At 47.4% G+C, this 25,744-nt stretch overlaps 1 protein-coding gene across 2 annotated transcripts in view; it reads right to left on the reverse strand.

The window, feature by feature from the left end:
- Positions 1-1,650: 1,650 nt before the first annotated feature.
- Positions 1,651-25,744, reverse strand: part of pcif1 (phosphorylated CTD interacting factor 1) — a 41,128-nt gene continuing 17,034 nt past the window's right edge. For both annotated transcript variants that reach the window (XM_078172106.1, XM_078172102.1), the window contains exons 3-16: positions 23,976-24,100; positions 22,888-23,013; positions 22,674-22,807; positions 22,428-22,582; positions 22,192-22,339; positions 22,013-22,096; positions 21,829-21,928; positions 12,249-12,408; positions 11,954-12,123; positions 8,095-8,181; positions 7,798-7,982; positions 7,480-7,573; positions 5,842-6,017; positions 1,651-4,565 (exon numbers count right to left, since the gene is read on the reverse strand). In XM_078172106.1, the coding sequence (XP_078028232.1) occupies positions 4,247-4,565; positions 5,842-6,017; positions 7,480-7,573; positions 7,798-7,982; positions 8,095-8,181; positions 11,954-12,123; positions 12,249-12,408; positions 21,829-21,928; positions 22,013-22,096; positions 22,192-22,339; positions 22,428-22,582; positions 22,674-22,807; positions 22,888-23,013; positions 23,976-24,100 (2,063 nt within the window). In that variant the 3' untranslated portion in view covers positions 1,651-4,246. The remainder of the gene's footprint in view (positions 4,566-5,841; positions 6,018-7,479; positions 7,574-7,797; positions 7,983-8,094; positions 8,182-11,953; positions 12,124-12,248; positions 12,409-21,828; positions 21,929-22,012; positions 22,097-22,191; positions 22,340-22,427; positions 22,583-22,673; positions 22,808-22,887; positions 23,014-23,975; positions 24,101-25,744) is intronic.

The following is a 25,744-nucleotide window of genomic DNA, read 5'->3' on the forward strand; positions in this document are numbered from 1 at the left end:
CCTATAATACACCGGGCACCTTCTCTCCTTCTCTCTCTCTCTCTCTCTCTCTCTCTCTCTCTCTCCTTCTCTCTCTCTCTCTCTCTCTCTCTCTCTCTCTCTCTCTCTCCTTCTCTCTCTCTCTCTCTCTTGTATTCTATTACTGCATCTTGCTAACTCGGCCATTCTGGATGTCACTAACTCGGCTTCTTCTCCGGAGCCTTTGTGCTCCACTGTCTCTCAGATTAACTCATATCACAGCGGTGCCTGGACAGTGTGACGTGTGTGGTTGTGCTGCTGCCGTGGTCCTGCCAGATGCCTCCTGCTGCTGCTGCCATCATTAGTCATTAGTCATACTTCTACTGTTACTATACACATATGACTATTGTCACACAAGTATACTGTCTGATATTAATACATACTTTCAACATATTGTACCACAGTAGCCAGAACTATAACTATAATATTATTACTTTCATTAATGTTGTTGTAAGCTACTGTCATTACCTGCATCTCTCTCTCTCTCTCTCTCTCTCTCTCTCTCTCTGTCTCATTGTGTCATATGGATTACTGTTAATTTATTATGCTGATCTGTTCTGTACGACATCTATTGCACGTCTGTCCGTCCTGGAAGAGGGATCCCTCCTCAGTTGCTCTTCCTGAGGTTTCTACCATTTTTTTCCCCGTTAAAGGGGTTTTTTTGGGGAGTTTTTCCTGATCAGCTGTGAGGGTCATAAGGACAGAGGGATGTCGTATGCTGTAAAGCCCTGTGAGGCAAATTGTGATTTGTGATATTGGGCTTTATAAATAAAATTGATTGATTGATATTATTTTTGTTTTCTTATTTAAATGATATATTTAGGTACAATTTGTAGATTCACAATGAACAATGGAAAGATGAGATCTGGTCTAAACCAAAGCTCAGAAACTACGTTCATATCAAAGTGGGGTTCCACACAGAACATTATGTAACTTTTGATTTGAAGAGGGGACAGAGGTCCCTTTGTGCCCAGTTAAGAACTGGTACCCTTCCTCTGGCTATTGAAGTGGGCAGATATAAATGTATCCCGGAGGAGCAACGTATATGTGTTCTTTGAATATCATTTTCTGTTTCATTGCTTTTTATACTGTGATTTAAGAAATCATCTGTTTGACAAAATCCTGATTTATTTTGGTTGTCCAAAGGTGAGATGTTGCGTTGGCTTTTTGATGAGGAGACCTTTGCCTTGGCAAGATTTATAGAACGTTTGGAACTTAAGGCAGAGAATGTTGTACCCAACATAATAAGATGTTTATGTTATGGAATTTGGCCGTTCTGAAATGCTTGCTTTTCCTTTTGTGGACTTCTTGTTATTGATCTCTCACGTGGCCACCCAGGCTGTTATTCTGTTTAGTGTCTTGTAAGCTCGTATGGGCTGGACACCACTTGGTGCATGACACTTATTTTAAGTCTATAATACACACAGGTGTAACACACAGCTTTATTAAACAGGCGTAATAAGTTTAATTCTGCTCTTCTTCAAATACTGATGTTTGTATATATTCTGCTGTCATGTAAAGATCAGATGATGACATGTTCATAGACTGAATCTTTGTGTGTCGGAGACATTTCCTGTGTGTCTGCAGGTGTGTGAATGTTCCAGTGAGACAGAGACCAGGTAGACACTGAGACTGGTTGGATATATTTTTACTGGGAGAGTGATGCTGCAGTTTGTCTGCAGGCAGGATGAAGAACAGACTGTATTTACATTCTCCAGCTGTGAGGACCCCACCACAAACATGGCCGATTCTGCGTCGCTGCTCAGCAGCGTCACTCCGCGGCATCACTCGCTCTGCATCACTTGCTCTGCAGCATCACTCTGACTTGAGTGTTAAATGTTTTCAGTGATGAGACGCTGGAAGCTGAGAAGTCTGGAGGAGCTACGTCAGCTCTGTACTTAAGAATCATTCCAACTGTTTTTGGAATTCTGAGACAAATCTCTGTAGTTATTAAAATCACTGAGGTTCTCCTCGTTACCATGACAACAGGCAATCTTTTTTTTTCTTGATTTAAAAACGCCTGGACAGAAATCACAAGGATCAGAAACAAAGTTCCAGACGAACGTGGTGGAGCAGTTTTAATTAAGCTCTTTGTGTGTGCTGGACTGATCCAGATTTTATTCTCTGAAAATCACAGCTTGACTTTTCTTAATTTGATGAGACGTAACGAGCAGAAAACTGTTTGTCCAATTATCAGAAACACGCTCTGTCCAAACTGTGAGACGTCTTTAACGACAGGTCCCTCAGTTTGTTTTCTTTGGTCCCTGGAACGCAGTTTTACAGGAACACCAAAGTGATTCTGGCTTCACACTGACATTAAAGGGACAGTCCAACATTAGCCTAGCTTAGCATAAAGACTGGAAGAACCCCTCCGGATTAACTGTGAACACAACATCCCAAAATGTTGGACTGCTCCTTTAAAGAAAATTAAAAAAACTGAGGAAACAGTGCGGGTGACACGGCGACAAAGACACAGCGAGGAAGACTTGGCAACGAAGATGCAGTGACGAAGATGCAGCGACAAAGACTCGGCCTGATGAACACAAACATGTGTCATGCACAACAGAAAGAATAAAAAACAGAGAGTTAATGAAAAGAGCAGATTATAAAAAGGAGGTGGAGTTTCCTGCTGGGTGGAGGCGCTCACACTTCGACCTTTAAACATAGCAGATATAGATTTTCTTAATAACACTTTGGTTTAGTCAGAAACAAACAATGTGAAGAATCAAACACATCTCTTCTTAAAAAAGGTTAAATTAAATCAAACATTTCTTTTTTGAATCCGTTAAACAGCAGATGAAGAAAAAATAACAACAGACTTCATTTCAGTTTAACTGTACATTATCTACACACAGAGACACGCCCCATTGGACCACTCATCAGCCAATCACAGGACAGACAGACAGGCGGACAGGCGGCTAGACACTGAGTCCACTTCATGTTCACCAAAGAAACTCAAACTGAGTTTGACTCAATTAAGTCACTTTATGGAAAAATAAAAAACATAAAAAGACGTAAAAGTTTCAGAGAAGTCGGGTTTTTTTCCTTCTTTTTTAAAGTTTAGAAAAAGTTTTAACACGAAAAACGATGTTGGTAAGAAGCTCCGCCCACTGCCCAACACACCTGTCACCTCTCATCACTTCCTGTTTAACAATGACACCACAGGAAGTCTGATGGGACCTCGCAGGAGACACCTGTCCTCCCCGACCAGTCCTGAGTCCCAGTCCTGAGTCCCAGTCCTGAGTCCAAGTCCTGAGTCTCAGTCCCGAGTCCCAGTCCTGAATCCCAGTCCTGTAAACCACTCCCGAGTCCCAGTCTGAATCCCAGCCCTAAATCCCGATGTGAGTCCCAGTCTGAGTCATAGTCTGAATCCCAGTCCTAAATCCCAGTCCCCAGTCCAAGTCTCAGTCAGTCCCTGTCCTGAGTCTCGGTCCCGAGTCCCAGTCTGAATCCCAGTCCTGAGCCCCGGTCCCGAGTCCCAGTCTGAGTCCCAGTCCTGAGCCCCAGTCTGAGCCCCAGGCCTGAGTCCCAGTCCTGAGTCCCAGTCTGGCTCTGCCCCCTCCACCAGTAAATATGACGTGACTGCGAGCGCCTGCAGAAGACTCAGTTTCCCATGATACACTGCAAACTGAGCAGGTTCCTCCTCTTAAGGACGCACACTGATTGGCCTGGCCATCCCGAGGAGGCGGGGCCTGACCAACTCAATAGAGAAAGACGGGTCAAATAGAAACGATAGCTGCCTTGTCAACCAACCACCGAGCCCCGTCGGTGTGGGGACCAATCAGAAGTCCTCCAGTGACATCACAGATGACATCACAGGTAAAGGAAAAGTTTTTATTGCTGGAGCTCCAATGTTGCTGCTCGCTGATCAACTCCTCTTCTTATTGGCTGTGGTGCCTGTTGCTATGCAACAGGAGCAGTCACACCTGGACATGAATCAGCTGCAGGTGAAAAGGAAGCTCCAAACGCTGTGATGTCAGAGCTTCCACCAATTAAGAGGAGTCGATGTGAGGAGGGACGGTGAAGGCCAACAGAAAGGATTAACTGTGGTCTCACCCCCTGCTGGCTGTGGCTGAACGGCATTGTGGGTATGTTGACAGAAGCTGAGGGTGTGCTACAGGTGCTGGTGAGGGACATTCTCAACAGACGAGACGATGATCAAACAAACTAACACTGAAAAACAGAGAAACTTTAAACAGCTGAGGGTCACACAACCAGCCCCGCCCCTCTACACCGCGGCCATCTTGTCTCGTGGACTGCTACTGCTGCTGCTGCTACTGTTGTTGTTATTGTTATCGTCATGGCCTGCTGGTGACATCACAGCACTCTGCGTCCTATCAGCGGGCTTGGGGGTGGAGTCTCTGTCTCCAGGTGTGGTGTGGGCGGGTCCGGGGGAGGACATGGAGGAGGGGCGGGAGGGGGAAGGGCGGTACGCTGCCATTAGTTCCGCCACACGCTCTGGAGTCGGCGCCCACTTCACAAAACCAGCATCGTTCTGAAGGAAGAGTACCGCAGTACCGTGGACGGCCCGGTAATACATCTCATCTCTGAAAAACACACAGATACACAGGTTGCTGTAGCACTGAGGAGTACCGCTGTAGCACTGAGGAGTACTGCTGTAGTACTGAGGAGTACTGCTGTAGTACTGAGGAGTACCGCTGTAGCACTGAGGAGTACTGCTGTAGCACTGAGGAGTACTGCTGTAGTACTGAGGAGTACCGCTGTAGCACTGAGGAGTACCGCTGTAGCACTGAGGAGTACTGCTGTAGCACTGAGGAGTACTGCTGTAGTACTGAGGAGTACTGCTGTAGTACTGAGGAGTACCGCTGTAGCACTGAGGAGTACTGCTGTAGCACTGAGGAGTACTGCTGTAGTACTGAGGAGTACTGCTGTAGTACTGAGGAGTACCGCTGTAGCACTGAGGAGTACTGCTGTAGTACTGAGGAGTACCGCTGTAGCACTGAGGAGTACTGCTGTAGTACTGAGGAGTACTGCTGTAGTACTGAGGAGTACTGCTGTAGTACTGAGGAGTACTGCTGTAGTACTGAGGAGTACTGCTGTAGTACTGAGGAGTACTGCTGTAGTACTGAGGAGTACTGCTGTAGCACTGAGGAGTACTGCTGTAGTACTGAGGAGTACTGCTGTAGCACTGAGGAGTACTGCTGTAGTACTGAGGAGTACTGCTGTAGTACTGAGGAGTACTGCTGTAGTACTGAGGAGTACTGCTGTAGTGCTGAGGAGTACTGCTGTAGTACTGAGGAGTACTGCTGTAGTACTGAGGAGTACTGCTGTAGTACTGAGGAGTACTGCTGTAGCGCTGAGGAGTACTGCTGTAGTACTGAGGAGTACTGCTGTAGTACTGAGGAGTACTGCTGTAGTGCTGAGGAGTACTGCTGTAGTACTGAGGAGTACTGCTGTAGCGCTGAGGAGTACTGCTGTAGCACTGAGGAGTACTGCTGTAGTACTGAGGAGTACTGCTGTAGTGCTGAGGAGTACTGCTGTAGTACTGAGGAGTACTACTGTAGCACTGAGGAGTACTGCTGTAGCGCTGAGGAGTACTGCTGTAGCGCTGAGGAGTACTACTGTAGCACTGAAGAGTACTACTGTAGCACTGAAGAGTACTACTGTAGTACTGAAGAGTACTACTGTAGCACTGAAGAGTATTACTGTAACACTGAGAAGTACTGCTGTAGCGCTGAGAAGTACTGCTGTAATACTGAAGAGTACCACTGTAGCACTGACGAGAACTACTGTAACACTGAGAAGTACTACTGTAAGCACTATACAAGTAGTATCGGTGTTGTGTCGGTGTAGTATTAGTACCTCTTGCAGATGTGCTGGCTCCCAGAGCGATACTCGTGTTCGTAAGCGGGGACACTCAGCTGGTGACGGAGGAATCGACTTCCCTCCATGCGGGTCAGAGCCGGGGTCACAGGGTCACGCCACTCAGGGACGAAGACGATGAAGGACAGAGGCTCAGAGGACTTGTCCAACAGCTCCTGGCAGACGGAGACAGACCACAAAATGTAGACCTCCATTTACTAGACCAGCACACACATGTACAGCCCAGTTTACACCCCTGCAGTCCCATTTAGACCAGTACAGCCAGAGTTAGACCAGTACAACCCATGAGTTACACTTGGACAGCCCATGGGTTAGACCCATACAGCCCAGATTAGACCCATAGAACCCAGGTTTAGATCGGTACTGCCCAGGTTAGACCGGTACAGTCCATGGGTTACACCCCTACAGCCCAGGTTTAGACCTGTACAGCCCGTGGGTTAGACGACAGATGACCATCGTGGGAGAAACGTGGCGATATCTTTGGTCGTGGCTCTAAAACGGTGGTCTTACACCGAACTGTGAGACAGGTTCAAGGACTGCTATTGTCAACGTCTTGCGACCAAAGATAACCTGAGATAAAATTCTGACAGTGTCAGAAATTTAGGATGACTATCTCACAGCGTGACAGCTGCTACAACCTACATCTACTAATCAACCAATAGAAATGCAGCACGAAATGACGCAATGGTCACCGCGACACCGGCGCTAAACCCAAACAAATGATCACTTGCCATGGAGGTAAAATGAACAAAAAGAAGTTTCTGGAACTCCCAGAAAGAGGAAAGTTTGGTGGAGCTGTGGCAGCAGAAGCCTTGTTGATTTGATGTTTCCTCCAGCTGCTATCATGACTGCCAGAAAAAAGACGCTGCATGGAAGGAAACTGCGGAGGAACTGCAACTTCCAGGTGAGCAGGCTACCTATGGTGGCGCAGATGGATGACATACGCTAATGCGGTGCACGCTGATGATGTTGCATATTGACGTACGTCGTAACCTGCGATTCAGTAGTAAACGGCCATCGTACAATCTGCACACATCAAACTTGACGTCGTACCAAAGTTTATTAGATCCACGTCTCACAGTGTGTCACGCAATAGTCTTATAAGATTGCTAAAATCGCACAGTGTATAGAGGGCATAAGGCTGTGCAATTAATCATCTGGTGATTGCGATTACGGTTTCTACAGAAGACGCGCATGCACAATACCCCCCCCCCATTCACTCCACAAGCCAGTCAAGTAGGTGAACTCTGAATAATGCGAGGGGCAGGTGATCGCAGAAGATTTCAAAGACAGCGTGCGGAAAATGGCAGAGGGAGAGCGAGAGAGGTTGTTGTGTGCACATGTGTCTGTGTGCGCGTGGGCTCGTGTCTGTGCATATGTGTTTGTGTGTGTGCGCATCGGGGCCGAACTCTGTGTGCACAATACAGAGAGCAGACGAGAATTGTAAATGCGCTATTATGTAGAGACAGAAATGACATGATGTCTATAAACAATATAAATCATCCTGTGTGCCGCATAATCGTTTGCATAAACGTGATTTCAATTTTGATCAAAATAATTGTGATTATGATTTTTTCCACAATCAAGCAGCCCCAGTACACAGCCCACAGGACAAACCTCAAAGTGCGTCACCATGGCGTCCATCAACTCTTCACAAAATGGAGGGTTGGCTTCAAACGAGCCACTGACGGGACAGAAAGACAAGAAGGGCCTGAAAACACACGCACGCACGCACGCACGCACACACACACACACACACAGGGTTATTAATAATACATACAGGTAAATATTATGGACATGATTTTTAATGTGACAGCAACATACAGACTGTTTAACCTCAGACAAAGACAGAAAGACAGACGGACAAAGAGACAGACGAACAAAGAGACAGACACAGAGAGACAGAAAGACACAGACAGTATGGAGGTGTCTCACCCTCTGGATCCAAAGAAGCCGTCGATGTCGGGGAAGGCAGAGCAGAACTGTTTGAAGTAGCAGTTGAGCGGCGAGGCGAAACACTCGAAGGAAACTCCAAACTGTCGGATCAAGGCCTCGAACACTGACACCGGCAGCGCCCCCTGCAGACCCGTCCCCTCATTGGCTCCGCTGCCAAACATCACCTGGACACATGCACACACCTGGTTAACTCAGCAGTTACCTGAGTGGTCCTGAAACACAGACTGTCAGGTGTGATCAGGTGAGTCCTGATTGGATGACAGAAAGTCAGCTGACCTGGTATCTCTTGAGGAGGCACCAGACTCTGGACAGGAACTTCTCAAAGCGAGGGTCGTCTATACAGCTGTACCTGTACAGCAGCTCCTGGACACACAGACAGAGAGGATCATGGGACAAGTCCTGGAGCTCCACGCCCCTCTGGTAGCGAATATCATCCTGATTAAGTATTCACACTCCTGTCTTATGTACAGAATCGTACATGGACTTGCTCCTCCTGTATTGAGCCAGTTTATAAAAATGGCATCAACATCCACACGGAGTGCAGCTAGAGGAGACGGTGTGGTCCCGTTTAGATAAAGTGCTTTTAGCCAGTCTGCATTTTCAATCAGGGCTGCTCATGAGTGGAATTCCATCCCAACTCACATTAGAAATCTATCAAATTATGCTTCTTTTAAACTTTTTTTTTAAAAAGTGGTTGATTAGTGGTCAAAACTGTCAACATTAAATTTTAGTGCTTAAAGTTCCTCCATGTTTGCTGCTCTGTCTGCAGCTGCTTTTTGATGCCATGTGTTATGTCATGTTGTCTTTCAGTTTACTAACTGTCTTGCATCATTATTGCTTTTTGTGCATGGCTTTTTATAATGTGTTGATTGTCTATGTCCTGCTTGCTCGTGGCCTGTTAGTTTGTTAATGTGTTTTATGTAATCAATTGCTGATGTTGGTGCTGCTACTCAGTGTTGTTTTTGTCTGTTGCAACTGTCTGCTGTTTGAGCTGAGTCTCCGTTAGCATGCATGTGTATGTATGAAGTTTGACATTGTTCTCTGTCTTTTAATCTTTACTCAGATTTAGTCTTCTTATTCTTTAATGTATTAATTCCATGCTTATAACTAAATCTTTTATATTCTCTTAGGGTGACTATTCAACATCAGTCCAAGACAGAAGATGTAAAATAGCCTTTTGGCTAATTCTTTTTTAAAATGTTTTATTAATGTGCGTTGTCCCTGATCACTAAACTTTTAATTTAAAAAAAAAATCACCACCATCATCACCATTATCATTATCATCATCATCACCATCATTATCATCAAAATCACCATCACCCTCATCACCATTATCGTAATCATCATCATCACCATCACCATCAAAATCACCACCATCACCATCATCATCACCATCAAAATCACCACCATCATCATCACCCTCATCAAAATCACCATCATCTTTACCATCATCAAAATCACCATAATCGAAATCACCATCTCCACCATCATCACCATCACCCTCATCAAAATCACCACCATCACCATCATCACCCTCATCAAAATCACCATCAAAATCACCACCATCACCATCATCATCACCATCATCATCACCCTCATCAAAATCACCATCACCACCATCATCACCATCACCCTCATCAAAATCACCATCACCATCACCCTCATCAAAATCACCATCATCAAAATCACCATAATCGAAATCACCATCACCACCATCATCACCATCAAAATCACCATCACCATCATCACCACCCTCATCAAAATCACCATAATCGAAATCACCATCACCATCATTACCATCACCACCACCACCATCATTATCACCATCATCATCACCATCATCATCACCATCATCATCACCACCATCATCACCACCACCATCATCACCATCACCACCACCATCATCATCACCACCATCATCATCATCATCACCACCACCACCATCACCACCCTCATCAAAATCACCGTAATCGAAATCACCATCACCATCATTACCATCACCACCATCATCACCACCATCATCATCATCATCACCATCATCATCACCATCATCACCATCATCACCATCACCACCATCATCACCATCATCATCACCCTCATCAAAATCACCATCATCACCATCATCGTTATCATCATCACCACCATCAAAATCACCATCACCATCATCAAAATCACCATCATCAAAATCACCATAATCGATATCACCATCATCACCATCAAAATCACCATCATCACCACCATCAAAATCACCATCATCACCACCATCAAAATCACCATCATCATCATCACCATCAAAATCACCATCATCACCACCAACAAAATCACCATCATCAAAATCACCACCATCAAAATCACCATCACCATCATCAAAATCACCACCATCATCACCATCAACATCATCACCCTCATCAAAATCACCATCACCATCACAATCAAAATCACCATCACCACCCTCATCAAAATCAGCATAATCGAAATCACCATCACTACCATCACCACCATCACCACCATCATCATCAACATCATTATCACCATCATCATCACCACCACCACCACCATCATCACCATCATTATCACCATCATCATCATCACCATCACTACCATCACCACCATCATCATCACCATCATTATCACCACCATCATCACCACCACCACCACCATCACCACTATCATCATCACTACCATCATCACCATCATCAAAATCACCATCATCACCACCATCAAAATCACCATCATCATCATCACCATCAAAATCACCATCATCACCACCATCAAAATCACCATCACCATCATCACCACCACCATCAAAATCACCATCATCACCACCATGAAAATCACCATCATCATCAAAATCACCATCATCATCATCACCACCACCATCAAAATCACCATCACCATCATCACCACCATCAAAATCATCATCATCATCAAAATCACCACCATCATCACCATCAACATCATCACCCTCATCAAAATCACCATCACCATCACAATCACCATCACCACCCTCATCAAAATCACCATAATCAAAATCACCATCACTACCATCACCACCACCATCATCATTATCACCATCATCATCATCATCGTCATCACCATCATCATCACCACCACCACCATCATCATCATCATCACCACCACCACCACCACCATCATCATCACCATCATTATCATCACCACCATCACATCACCACCATCATCATCAAAATCACCATCATCACCACCATCACCATCATCACCATCATCACCACTATCATCATCACCACCATCATCACCATCATCACCATCATCACCACCACCATCAAAATCACCATCATCAAAATCACCATAATCGATATCACCATCATCACCACCATCAAAATCACCATCACCATCATCATCAAAATCACCATCATCACCATCACCATCAAAATCACCGTCATCATCATCACCCTCATCAAAATCACCATCATCAAAATCACCATAATCGAAATAACCATCACCACCATCACCATCATCACCACCACCATCATGGCCATCATCATCACCACCACCATCACCGTCATCACCACCATCAACACCACCATCATCATCATCATCATCACCACCATCACCACCACCACCACCACCACCATCATCATCACCATCACCACCAGTCATCATCACCGTCACCACCATCATCATCGCCACCATCACCATCACCACCACCATCATCATCACCATCACCACCGCCATCATCATCACCACCATCATCATCACCATCAGCATCATCACCATCAGTCATCATCACCGTCACCATCACCATCATCACCACCACCATCACCATCATCACCATCCCCGTCATCATCACCATCATCATCACCACCATCATCACCATTATCGTTATCATCACCATCATCACCATTATCGTTATCATCACCATCATCATCATCATCACCACCACTATCATCATCATCACTATCACCACCATCATCACCACCATTATCATCATCATCATCCTCATCACCATCTCGTTTTTTCCTGTCTGACTCTCATTAACATACTGACAGCTTGTGTCAGGTGACCTCAACACTTCCCGTACAAAGTTAACTCAGTGTTCAGAGTGCAACCTTTCTGTTGCCATGGTAACATTAGTAGTACTGTTGTGAGTACTGACCAGTTTGCTGAAGTGACCTCTGTTGACCTTGACCATCTCTCCTCTGAAGCGCAGACAGGCCATGTCGTTCTCAAAGTGCAGCTCCACTCGAGGGAGCGGCGGCGAGGGGAGCGCCAGACGCACCGGGTAACAGTAGACCAGCCGTGACTGCTGGGGGGACGCGCACGCCTCTGAACACACACACAACAACACAAAAAGGACACACATTAATAACACACACACAGTTCACTATGCTCCCTGTTGGTGTGTGTGTGTGTGTGTGTGTGTGTGTGTGTGTGTGTGCACGCGCACGCACCTGTGGGGGGGTCCTGCATCAGGCTCAGGTGTGTGTGTCTCAGGCGGCGGCTGTACTCTGCAGACAGCTGGTAGATTTTGGAGCAGATTCCTTCCACAGAGTCTTTGGCGACGGCGGTGACATGAGGACCACACTGCTGTCTGAGGTGCTCCAACCGGTCCTACACACACACACACACACACACAGTGGATATATATATGAGTGATGTCATGAGACCACACAGAGGTCATTAGATGATTATTTTTTATGAAGGGAAGTGGACAGGTAAGCTGCACAGTAACTCACCTGTCCATACTGTGGAATAAGACTGACACCATGTCTAATATTCACAATCAGTAAGGATCAATAAGGATCAATGAGAATCAATAAGGATCAATGAGGATCAATAAGGATCAATGAGGATCAGTGAGGAACAATGAGGATCAATGAGGATCAATGAGGAACAATGAGGATCAGTGAGGATCAATAAGGATCAGTGAGGATCAATAAGGACCAATGAGGATTAATAAGGATCAATGAAGATCAATGAGAATCAATAAGGATCAATGAGGTTCAATGAGGATCAATGAGAATCAATGAGGATCAATAAGGACCAATGAGGATCAATAAGGATCAATGAGGATCAATAAGGACCAATGAGGATCAAAAAGGACAAATGAGGATCAATGAGGATCAATAAGGACCAATGAGGACCAATGAGGATCAATGAGGATCAATAAGGACCAATGAGGATCAATAAGGATCAATGAGGATCAATGAGAATCAATAAGGACCAATGAGGATCAATAAGGATCAATAAGGACCAATGAGGATCAATAAGGACCAATGAGGATCAATAAGGATCAATAAGGACCAATGAGGATCAATGAGGATCAATAAGGACCAATGAGGATCAATAAGGATCAATGAGGATCAATAAGGACCAATGAGGATCAATAAGGATCAATGAGGATCAAAAAGGACAAATGAGGATCAGTGAGGATCAATGAGGATCAATAAGGATCAATGAGGATCAATAAGGACCAATGAGGATCAATAAGGACCAATGAGGATCAATAAGAATCAATAAGGACAAATGAGGATCAATGAGGATCAATTACGTCCTTGGCACGTGTCTTACAGCGATCACTACCAGTCAGCATGGCAGCCAACACTGACACCGCTGTGGCTTTGGTGGCAAAGAAAAACGCCACATGTCCAATTTGGGAGTTTTCTGAGTTTATCCCAGATGCCAGAGGTGAGCCGAAGGAAGGACACAACAACACAGTAGGAACTTAGATGCAATAGGCTAAAAGATACAGGCATTAGCCTACCACCACGTTTTTATATTTTTTGTGTTATAAAGACATTATTTAAATATTTTGCATCACATGCAAAAGTGAGCGTCTCCGGCTTTGCTCCTCACTTCAAGTCGCTGTCATTAACTTTTAACCTGCAAAGGCGGCAGTGCTGCAACATTGTAGGAATTTATGAAAGCCCTTATGAACATTTCAACAGTTACACATTAAAACAATATTTATTTGCAATTACTCTGTTGAACAACTCCGAAGCATGAGCAAACAGGCTGTGTCACTTTGGATCAAAGAGATGCGCCCTGTCACTGTCACTGACAGGGCTGAGAGAGAGGTTTGGTTTTCAAGTCCCTTTATTAAATCATTTCAGCAATGACTGAAAACCATTTAGTTCAAATCAAGAAAAATAAGAAACAAAACCAGAGAAAAATTGCTCCTGAATAAAACAGTCTGCCAGACACAGTAAATGTTAAACAACTACTCAGAAATGACATACCAGCTCTCCATTCCCTGTCACAGAGCACAGGACACCCCCAACAGTCCATCTTTCTTTAAAGTCCTGTAAATTGTCCACAGATTGACAGTAACAATATTCCACTCTGAGCCGGGATTTCAAAAGTCCTTCTAAGACCGGCACCGGCTCCACACTGCCGGCACCCTGAGTCCGGTTCCTGCGAGTCAGCCAAAAATGAACAGTGGAAAGGAAAAGGCCTCCCCCAGACCATGCAACCAACTCCTTAAAAGGTCAAAGAGCTGTGACAGCTGAGGACACTCAACAAACAAATGAAAAAGAGTCTCTGTGTGCAAACAGAAACTACACCCCTCCCCTAGCTCCGGATCAAGGTGTGCTCTGTATCTGTTCGTAGCTATTGCCCCATGTACGACCCTCCACTGGAGGTCAGCTGTACGCTTCTCCAAGGGGATCTTGTACAGGGACCGCCAGCTGCCTTTCGGGGAAATGTCTGGGCCAAAGAACTCAGCCCACCTCGACTCCTTCAGCCCCGCCAGAGAGCGCAGGTTCAGAACCTTAACGCAGACTTCGTAGACTGCCTTTTTTCCCACCACCTCAAAGCTGTTTAGACGAGGGGTTTGAAAGGAAAGCAGCTGACCCTCACCCTCTTGCCACTCCCCCACAGCTGGGGTTATGGAGAGAGAGGGGAAACTGTACTCACACTCATCATCCCATTGGTCAGACAGAGCACTGTTTTCTACAAACAGTCTCAGTGGCTGTGGCAGGGCTGCACAGACTTCCTCCACCACTCTGTTGATGAGCCTGACAGAGCTGATGTTGCTTCTCTCCATCAGGGCTTCCATAGCTGTGGACGTCATCTTCATAAGGTGACCCAGTTTGGTGCAGCCAGCTTTTCGAAGACTGGCTCTCAGGCTGGCAGACTGCAGTGTACGGGTCTTAATAAAGGTGTTGTAGAACAATGGCTCTTCAAAAAGCCACATGCCCGGGGGCACATTTGTGTCCCGTGCAGTCTTAAAAATCTGCCAAGCCTGCAACACAGAGCTGTAAAATGGTGTTACATCTGTAAAGTCCACGGTCTCTTGCTCCAGGAGGAAAAGCTGCTTGTCGTAGCCCAACTGTCCTGTTCTCCTCAGCAGCAGGCGAGCCGTATCACACCAGCTGGGGCAACAGTCATACAGCAGCCTCTGAGCAGTTCTCAGTCTAAAGGAAGCAATTTTGGACTGAATGTCATTCAGTCCCTGTCCCCCTTCAGCCACAGGCAGGTGAAGAACAGCTGACCGGATCCAGTGCTTGCCCGACCAGAAGAAGTTGAGGATGTCCTTCTGGATGTCCTCTATCAGACCCCTTGGAGGTGTCAGAGTGACAAGTCTGTGCCACAGAGTCGAGGCGACCAAGTTATTAGCGACCAGAACTCTTCCCCTATACGACAGCTGAGGTAGCAACCATTTCCACTTAGACAACCGAGCACACACTTTCTCCTTCACTCCCTCCCAGTTTTTTCTTTGGAACCCTTCAGAACCCAGAAACACCCCCAAAACTTTTAGTCCCTCTTTTCCCCACCTAAGTCCTCCAGGCAGACTGGGTACTGCCTGATCCCTCCACTGCCCTATGAGCAAGGCCTCGCTCTTAGCCCAGTTCACTCTTGCAGATGAGGCCTCTTCATAGGCACAAAGGGTGTCCTGCAGACATTTAACATCATCCTGGCTGCTTACAAAAACATTAACATCGTCTGCATAAGCAGATACAGTGGGCAAGCTACGAGGTACACTTACGGTTCCAGGGAAAGACAGACCAATGAGGCGCTCTCTCAGCCTGCACAGCAAGGGCTCAATGGCTAGGCTATACAGTTGCCCTGAAATAGGGCAACCCTGTCTTATGCCTCGCTGTACAGGAATTGGCCGACTCAGCCCCACCCCCATCTTCACCATACACTGTGCTCCACTGTACAGTAAACTCACCCAAGACACAAACCCATCACCGAACCCAAAACCTCTAAGTGCAGCAAAGAGATATGAGTGATCCACCCTATCAAAAGCCTTCTCTTGATCCAGTGACACAATCCCAACATTGACATTATAAATTTTACATAAATCAAGTACATCCCTGATAAGAAAAATATTGTCCATGATTGATCTCTCTGGCACACAGTATGTTTGGTCTGTACTTACAATTTTTCCCAGAAAGTCTTTTAGTCTATTAGATAAGGCTCTGGAAAGCACCTTATAGTCCGTACAGAGGAGGGCCACTGGCCTCCAGTTCTTAAGTGATGTCAGGTCCCCCTTCTTAGGCAGCAGGGAAAGGACTGCCCGCTGGCAAGAAACCGGAAGAGATCCAGTTCTGAAACATTCCTGCACTACCTCGTGTAGGTCGGTGCCAATAATGTTCCAGAACCGCTTATAGAAGTTAGTGGAGAGACCGTCAATCCCTGGTGCCCGTCCAGAAGGCATCTGGTTAATGGCCATTGTCAACTCTTCGAGAGTTAGCACACAGTCCAGGGCAGCTCTCTCCTCCGAACTGAGCTGAGGAAGGCTCTCCAGAACCTCTTTGCGGTTCTCAGCGCTGCACAGTTCATCTTTAAATAGGCTAGTGTAAAAGTCAATTGCGTGAGCCCTCATTTCATTCTGATCCGTGGTCAGTCTCCCTCCAGGGAGCTTCAGACAGGCCATCTGCTTCCTCTGCACCGCGTTCCGCTCCAAGTTGAAGAAGAAGGAGCTCGGGGCATCCATGTCCTTCAACTGGAGGAAACGTGATCGGACCAAAGCTCCCTTCACCCTCTCTTGCAGAAAAGCGCTCAGTTCCTTCTTCTTCTGCTGCAGCAGGTCACTAGCAGTGGGATCGGAGTCTCTCCTGATCCCCTTCTCGATGGTACTGATGCTGGCTTCAAGGTTTTGTACTGCTGCCTTGATTTCAGCAGTAGAGTGTGACGTGTACTGCTGACTGAACACACGAGTTTGAGCTTTGCCAACCTCCCACCATTGCTTTAAAGAACTAAAGCTGCTTTTCTTTGTCTGCCAGTGTCTCCAGAAATTCCCAAAGCTCTGACAAAAAGTGCTGTCTTGTAAGAGTTTATTGTTGAAGTGCCAGTAAGATTTTGCCCTCTCACCTGGTGAAATTGTCAAGTTTATACTGACTAGGTGGTGGTCAGTGAAACCAACCGGGGTTATGGTACTGCTGACTAATCTGGTGTTGAGATTTTGTGAGATGTAAAACCTATCTAGTCTGGCTGCACTGACCCTGCTGTTTCTGATCCATATCCATGTGTACTGACGGGTGTGTGGGTGTCTGAGTCTCCAGGTATCAAACAGATCTAAGTCAGTAATAGTTTGTTTTAAACACTGGGAGGATTGTGGGTGTGGCTCTTCATTGGTTCTGTCCTGAGTGAAGTCAGCTGTACAGTTGAAATCACCGCCAAGAATGATGTGGTCCTGACTGTAGTTCCTGAGTTCAGACTGTATTTTTGTAAAAAGCCCCACTCTGTCAGAGCCCTGGTTGGGAGCATAAATATTAACAATACACAATACTGAGCCGTTCATCTCTGCCCTGACAATCAGCAGCCGACCCTTAACCACCTCGCTAACAGAGAGCATGACTGCATTGGCAGTTGCTCTGCAGAGGATGGCTACCCCTGCACTGACACTTGTGCCATGACTCAGGACGTGTGGACCCTCCCACCATAAACCCCAGTCTACCTCATCTGCCTGGTCACTATGAGTTTCCTGTAAGAACAGCACATCTATCTTTTTTTGTGAAACAATCTCACTGACTAGGGCTCTTTTATGTTTATCTCTCCCACCATTAATGTTAATAGACCCTATAGTGCTGCTCTGCATATGAGGGTTAAAGAAGAGAGACAGAAAAGAGGAAAGCAGTAAAGAACAGTGTATGAAACAGAACACCAGGTGATACATGATCATCTTACCTAACTTTAATCTTTCTAACAGTTTTGCCTTTAGATACCTTTTTCAGTGTTGTGATATGTTTCTTGAGGCGAAAACGCTTCCTTTCATCCAATAAGTCCACACCAACAGATCTCTTCAGCATTCCCACTGATCTGATGAACTTTTCGGTGTCACTAAAATAATTATTAACTTTCACAGATCTGTGAAAAGTTTGGTCTAGAAAAGTGTTTATTTCCTCAAGGGAATATAGATCTGTGTTCCTGTTGGACACCTCACTGACTGACACAGTATCTGACTCTGAGTCCCATTCTGCATCCTCTCCTCTACCTGATGCCTGGCTGCTGAAAACAGCCTCCATAATCTGTTCACTGTCACAGCCTCACCTCCACCTGCAGAAACTGTTGAAGGGGCCTCCTCCACAGTCTCCTCAGGCTGCGGACTGTCAGCGCTGCTCAGGCTGACTGCAGCCTCACCTGACACGGGACCATTCAATGAATCACACGCCGACTCAGCCATCGGGCCAGCCGAGGGCCCCGCGGGAACCACAGCAGACCCGGTCACAGAGCCGACCATGGACACGGCGGCGGAGCCGGCCGCGGAACCGGTCACAGGCGAATCCCCGGAGCCCGCCGCAGCACCGGCCGTGGAGCCGGCCACGGGCGCATCCCCGGATTCCGCCACGGCGCCGGCCATGGAGCCGGGCACCGGCGCAGCCACGGAGCCGGCCCCAACAGCGGCACCAGCGACCGCATCAAGCTGCTGTTTATGCGGACACGCAAACCGTTTGTGCCCCACATCCCCACACTCAAAACATTTCATTTGGCCGGAGCTGGCATAAACCATGTGAGAAGCTTCGCCATGCTTAAGTCTAAAAGACACCTCCAGTGTCTGTGCAGGTGAGTCCAAAAACATGAACACCTGTCTCCTCAGAGACTGCACATGCTTCAGTTTAGCGTCTTTACAGCCCAAGTTGATCACTCTAAATCCACTAGCAAACTTCCCAAATCTGCGGAGCTCATGCTCTAACAGCTTGTTTGGGATGAAAGGCGGAACACCGGAGACGGTGATCCGCATAGACGGAGCTGACAGCGGCAACACCTGCACGAAGGTGTCCCTAACGAAAACTCCGCTCTCCACCAGGCTGTGAACACACTGCTCCGTTCTTAAAAATACAACGACAGCTTTGTTCATTCTGGAAGCAAAGCTGATGGTGTCATGTCCTACCTGTTCACCTACAGCCAGCAGAACTTCCTCCACAGTAACACTATTATCCGGCGGGACTACCCTCACTCCCTGCCGAATAGACGGAGGTGGCGTCTCGGCGGACGCCATTCCTCCCGAAAACCACCACACAAAACCACTAAACACTCGTCAGACACTCAGCAAAAGAATCTGAAAAACAGCATACCTGATCATGTACAAGAGACAGATGGAAAACCAAGATTAAAGTCCAAAAGCAGGGACAGCAAACCATTCAAAACTCCGCGCCACTCGCACACCACCACCACTCACGCTCACACTCACCGGAACCGGAAAGGAGAGGAGAGAGAGAGAGAGGAGAGAGAAGAGAGAGAAGAGAGGAGAGAGAAGAGGGAGAAGAGAGAGGGGAGAGGAGAGGAGAGAGATGAGAGAGAAGAGAGAGGAGAGGAGAGAGGAGGAGAGAGGAGAGAGAGAGAGAGGAGGATTGAAATTGAAATTGAGAGGAGAGAGCGAGAGAAGAGAGAGGAGAGAGGAGGAGAGAGGAGAGAGAGAGAGGAGAGGGGAGAGAGAGAGGAGAGGAGAAAGGAGAGAGAGAAGAGAGAGAGGAGATGGATTGTAGGTCTGTTTGTAAACGGGGCTTCTCTGACAGTCATGTATTTCCCCAAAAAACATCTCTTAATGCACCGTTTTTTTTTTTTTTCCAAAATTGCCTTGATATCCAGCAAATCGCCTGAAAACCCTCCAATCGCCAATATACGATTTGATCGCTGATCGTCACAGGCCTAGTTTCAATAGGGGTATTTTTGGGTGAATGGCGGTGAGAGCGGCCACAGTAAAGACATGAGAATATCCTGCAGGTCAAAGCATCACTCTTCTGTTCTGAGGTGAACTTATTTCAGAGGATTACCTGGTGGTATAATGTACAATCGGCGCAGTCAGCTGTTTGAGAGCAGCGCAGCTCATCAGATCAGATCTGTTCACATTATTGTGGCGCAGTGTGCGGTGACACACAGATAATATGGATAACTGTGAAATGACAGAGTGAATTCTGTGTGTGAGTCTGTGTTCATACTGTTAACGATCATTTAGAACAGCTGTTGTCTTTACTCGATTACTCCACTTACTCTTAAATATGATCCAGAAATATATTCTCCCTAATGTCACGTGACTCTGACAATACTGACACGTGTGTTTAAAACTGTCCAACAACATTACAGAGTGCTAAACTGATCACAGTAACTGAAACCTCCTCAGACTTCTGAGGGTTAATGATGATCACATGAGGACACTCATTAGTCTGTTCCAATGTGTGTTCACTGAATGAGAGGGAGAACTCTTGCCTTGCCTCTTAGGAGGACCCGTCCTCCCAAGGAAGGCTCCTTGACTTTGAGAAACACCCCCAGTCCACACATTCTAACCTCCACAAGACGGCCATGAGATCGCTAGGTTAGGTATGGATTTAATCTGCAGATGCGCCGGTTCACAGTGAGACCCAACCTTTCACTGTACGTCAGTTTTCCAGCTGCAGCGAAGGACGGAATATTTCCTGGAACAGACAGCGGTGACGACTTCCAGAAAACCTGAGGCATGGGCAGCTTCAGAGGAGCGAGGAGTCCGCAATGAATAAAGCAGGGTGTTAATGACTGAGAACCACTGCTGCAGGAACCGAGATACCTGACCTGACCCGGCTGGCGTGCTCACTTCGGTTCAATGCCACACGCTTCCCTGTGTTGTGGTGACTGTGGTGTTCAGAAAATGGTCTTCAGGCTCAGAACAGTCTTCCTGTTCATCTGTCCCATGTGAAGAACGTCCGTTTCTTCACCTCCATCAAAAACCAAACGAAGATGAATCTTTGCACCTGTGGTTAAAACCCTGTTTTACCTTCCCGGGTTAGAACACCTGATTCAACAGGGACAAAGACACCTGCACAGCGACACCCAGTGGACACACACGGTACTGGACTGCTCATGTCTACTGAGGCTCAGAACAGATTTGGATCATTAATGTGCGACACACACACACACACACACCTGCTGGAAACAATCATACATCATCAGTGAGGAAGAGGAGCGGTCATTCATTGACTTATAACCACTGTCTCCCCATGGCTTCCTCTGTCTCCACCCTCCACAGGTGGAGCTGATCATGAAGCGGGTGGGACTCTGAGCATCTCTGTGATGTCAGATGTTTATCAGATTTATGTTACGCCGTGTTTACTTGTCTCTTCCTGCGCAAAGACGTGATGACATCATGTGAGATGAAGGAGACGCTTCACTGCGACCGGTGAAAGACAACATGTGACACTTCCTGTTGACTGTTGTTGGAATGTTCTCCGTGTTCTGTGGCTGCGGTCCATGCTGTCATGGTTTTTACATGATTACATCATCCTTCACAATGCTGACATCATCAGCTCTGAAAACAGACCCACCTGACACTGTCAGTAAAATGTTGTCACCACATCAGGTGGACATTTTGTTACGTTTTCAATCAGGTGAAGAACGAATGTTACGACACATTCAGGAGATGATGACATCATCACTGGGAGCAACAGGCCAAGACAGGAGCACTGCAGCAGAGCGGCATCTGTGTCAACACCACAGGCACGTGAGCCACAGCACCTCACCGAGGTCAACGTCACACACAGGCAATGTCATCTACCTGTGTGTGACGGCTACCTCACAAGGTCATGAGGTCATAAGGTCAGTGTCAGAGGTTACCATATAGTCCTCCTTGCTGGCGGAGTGATCTCTGCGCAGCCAGCTCATGGTGTCCTCAGCGTTCCACTTCACCACCTTCCTGCTCTCTGGACTCGCATTCCTGCACAGGTCAGAGATCAAAGGTCAGAGGTTAGAGGTCAGAGGTCATTAGCAGGATGTGACTCTGACTGATCTGTTGTCTCACCTTGAGTCGATCATCTTCTTGGCAGCTTCAGCGTATTTGAACAGCAGCTTCCGAGCCTCCTCTTTGTACTTAATACGAGACAACCTGACACACACACACACACACACACACACACAGGTATTGATACATAATCAATACATTGGTACAGACCCTGACAGAAGCTTTAACAGTCTCAGTACCTGATGGGAATGTCGTTCATGACCTCTCTGAACATGGACGGGGAGATAACTGGGTCACAGTCGCTGGGCAGTAAGGGGTCGTGACCTTTGTCAATCACTTTCCTCTCCAGCAGCCATCGGTTGAACGACTCCCGGGGCGGATCAATACCTGAACCACAGACAGACGGTCCATCAGATGGACATGGAGACAGACAGACGGACAGACAGCGGAGCGTCTGGCGGCAGGGGCCTCGTACCTTCTCTCTGGTGACACAGCTCGTGGTAGTGTTGTCTCAGTTTGGTGACCAGCTGCGCCCTCTGCAGCTCGATCTCTGGGTGGGGGGGCAGGTGGTTGGCGGGCGGCTGCTCTCTGATGACGGCGTTGGTCTGCACGTCCAGATCCCAGTAGATACTGAAAAGTACAACAACACGTCAAACCTCTGATACACCACTGACTGAGAAGCTAACTATGCTTAGGGGAGGGGTGGAGCCTCAGCACTCACACTGCTGGTCTGTATGGAGCAGGGGTGGGGCTCGGGGTTGTGGGCGTGGCCGGCGTGGCCTGTTTGTCCTCAGGGGCGGAGTTCCAGGGTTTGACCCCGGGGGTGCTGGGTGAGATGGGCGTAGTGGGCTCCACCTGGAAACAACAGACTCAGTTTCCCACAATCCACTGCACCTCTGTCACTGATACAGCTGATCACATGACCTTTCTTTTACCTTCACTCGTTTTACACTGTTAGGCCCCGCCCCCTGCTCCTCCGAGCTCCTCCTCTTCCTCTGACCATTATCAAGGTTACTGTCTCCACCCTCTGCTGGAGCCGCATTCAGTCCTAAAGGATCAGACTGTGGACAGACGGAGGGACAGACAGGCAGACAGACGGAGGGACAGACAGACAGGCAGACGGAGGGACAGACAGACAGACAGACGGAGGGACAGACAGACAGGCAGATGGAGGGACAGACAGACAGACGGAGGGACAGACAGGCAGACAGACGGAGGGACAGAGAGACAGACGGAGGGACAGACAGACGGAGGGACAGACAGACAGACAGACAGACAGAGGGACAGACAGACAGAGGGACAGACAGACAGACGGAGGGACAGACAGACAGACAGACAGAGGGACAGACAGACAGACAGACAGACAGACAGACAGAGGGACAGACAGACAGAGGGACAGACAGACAGACGGAGGGACAGACAGACAGACAGACAGAGGGACAGACAGACAGACAGACAGAGGGACAGACAGACAGACAGACAGAGGGACAGACAGGCAGACGGAGGGACAGGCAGGCAGACGGAGGGACAGGCAGGCAGACAGAGGGACAGACAGGCAGACGGACGGACAGACAGGCAGACGGAGGGACAGGCAGGCAGACAGAGGGAGGAACAGAGAGACAGACGGAGGGTCAGGCAGACGGAGGGACAGACAGACAGACGGAGGGACAGACAGGCAGACGGAGGGACAGACAGGCGGACCGAGGGACAGACAGAAAGACGGAGGGACAGACAGGCAGACGGAGGGACAGACAGACAGACGGACGGACGGACAGACAGGCAGACGGAGGGACAGGCAGGCAGACGGACGGACAGACAGACAGAGGGACAGGCAGAAGGAGGAACAGACAGACCGACGGAGGAACAGACAGGGACAGACGAAAGGACATGATGGTTCATGTATTGATGATGGACAGGTGACATAACAATCTGTCTTTTACTCAGGTACAATAACTGACTTCCTGTTGTTGTCGTCGTCGTGACACTTGCACACACCTGTCACATGACAGGAAACAGTACTCACGATGACATCATGCTGACCCAGCACTGGCACCTCCCACAGGCTCTGATTGGTGAATCTGTTGAAATAATACGGTCTGTTCTCCCTCCGAGACCAACACTTGGACCATCCGGCCTGGACCAGCTCGTCTGCAGAGACACAGACAGGTCAGAGACACTGACAGGTTAGAGAGACGGGTCAGAGACAGAGACAGAGAGACTGATCAGAGAGAGAGAGACGGGTCAGAGACAAAGAGACAGAGACAGAGAGACGGATCAGAGACAGAGACAGAGAGATGGGTCAGAGACAGAGACAGAAAGACGGGTCAGAGACAAAGAGACAGAGACAGAGAGGCGGGACAGAGACAGAAAGACGGGTCAGAGACCGAGACAGACACACAGAGACGGGTCAGAGACAGAGACAGAGAGACGGGACAGAGACAGAGACAGAGAAAGAGAGACAGGTCAGAGACAGAGAGATGGGTCAGAGACAAAGAGACAGAGACAGAGAGACGGGTCAGAGACAGAGACAGAGAGACGGGTCAGAGACAAAGAGACAGAGACAGAGAGACGGGTCAGAGACAGAGAGATGGGTGAGAGACCGAGACAGAGAGACAGGTCAGAGACAGAGACAAGTCAGACACAGAGACAGAAAGACAGTTTAGAGACAGAGACAGGTCAGAGACAGAGACAGAGAGACAGGTCAGAGACAGAGACAGAGAGACAGTTTAGAGACAGAGACAGGTCAGAGACAGAGACAGAGAGACAGGTCAGAGACAGAGACAAGTCAAAAACAGAAAGACAGTTCAGAGACAGAGACACAGGTCAGAGACAGAGACAAGTCAGAGACAGAGAGACGGGTCAGAGACAAAGAGACGGGTCAGAGACAAAGAGACAGAGAGACGGGTCAGAGACTAGGGGTGGGAATCTTTGGACACCTCACGATTCGATTACGATTACGATTCAGGGGCTACGATTCGATTATAAAACGATTATTGATGCATCTTTAATTTATGTATATTGATGCACTTTTTCACAACACATTTCTTTTTGTCTCACTGAATAAGCATTCAACACTTGCAATGTTTAAAAACAGTGCATTTGTAATAAGAAAGAGTTGAATTCATTTCCATTATATTTTATTAAACATATAAATGGAAATGCTTGCAAACTGGAAAGTTACAACTTCGTTGTACAGAACCAAAGGTAACAACAGGTATCTTAAATCACAAGATAAAATGCACAGTTAGAGTAACAAATGATTCGGTGGCCACAGACGTCCACGCATCACATGTAACTGCGTTCCTACCTGCCTGCCTTCAACAGTGAGGCCATGACTTCTGTTTTGTTTTGGTTGTAGAGTGTCGGTGAAATAGCGTCGGGATGGGATGGTGTATCTGGGCTCCAGTGTATGCAGCAGTGCTCGAAATCCCTGATTTTCCATGACAGAATAAGGACGCAAATCCTTGGCAATAAATGCCACGACAGCCTTCGTAATTCACTTCACCTTTTCCGATGAGGGTGGCAGCTTTCTAATTGCTTCCTCGATTGTTCTCTGGTCGGTGGCGCCACTAGTTGACGCAGCAATAACAGCCTGCCGTCTCCTCCGTCAGGTGGAATCGAGTTACATGGCTTCTCATGTTTGTTGTGTTGCCAAAGTATTTTATTTTAGCACGACACAGCTTACATATAACGTGTCTCTTGTCCAGTTCGCTTCCGCCGTCAACGTTGTAGAAGCCGAAGTATTTCCACACATCTGCTTTTAAATTAGAAGAAGCTGTTCAGCTCTCACGG

The sequence above is a fragment of the Epinephelus lanceolatus genome, chromosome 1 (genome assembly GCF_041903045.1).
Source record: "Epinephelus lanceolatus isolate andai-2023 chromosome 1, ASM4190304v1, whole genome shotgun sequence".
In the NCBI taxonomy this organism is placed as follows: Eukaryota; Metazoa; Chordata; class Actinopteri; order Perciformes; family Serranidae; genus Epinephelus; species Epinephelus lanceolatus.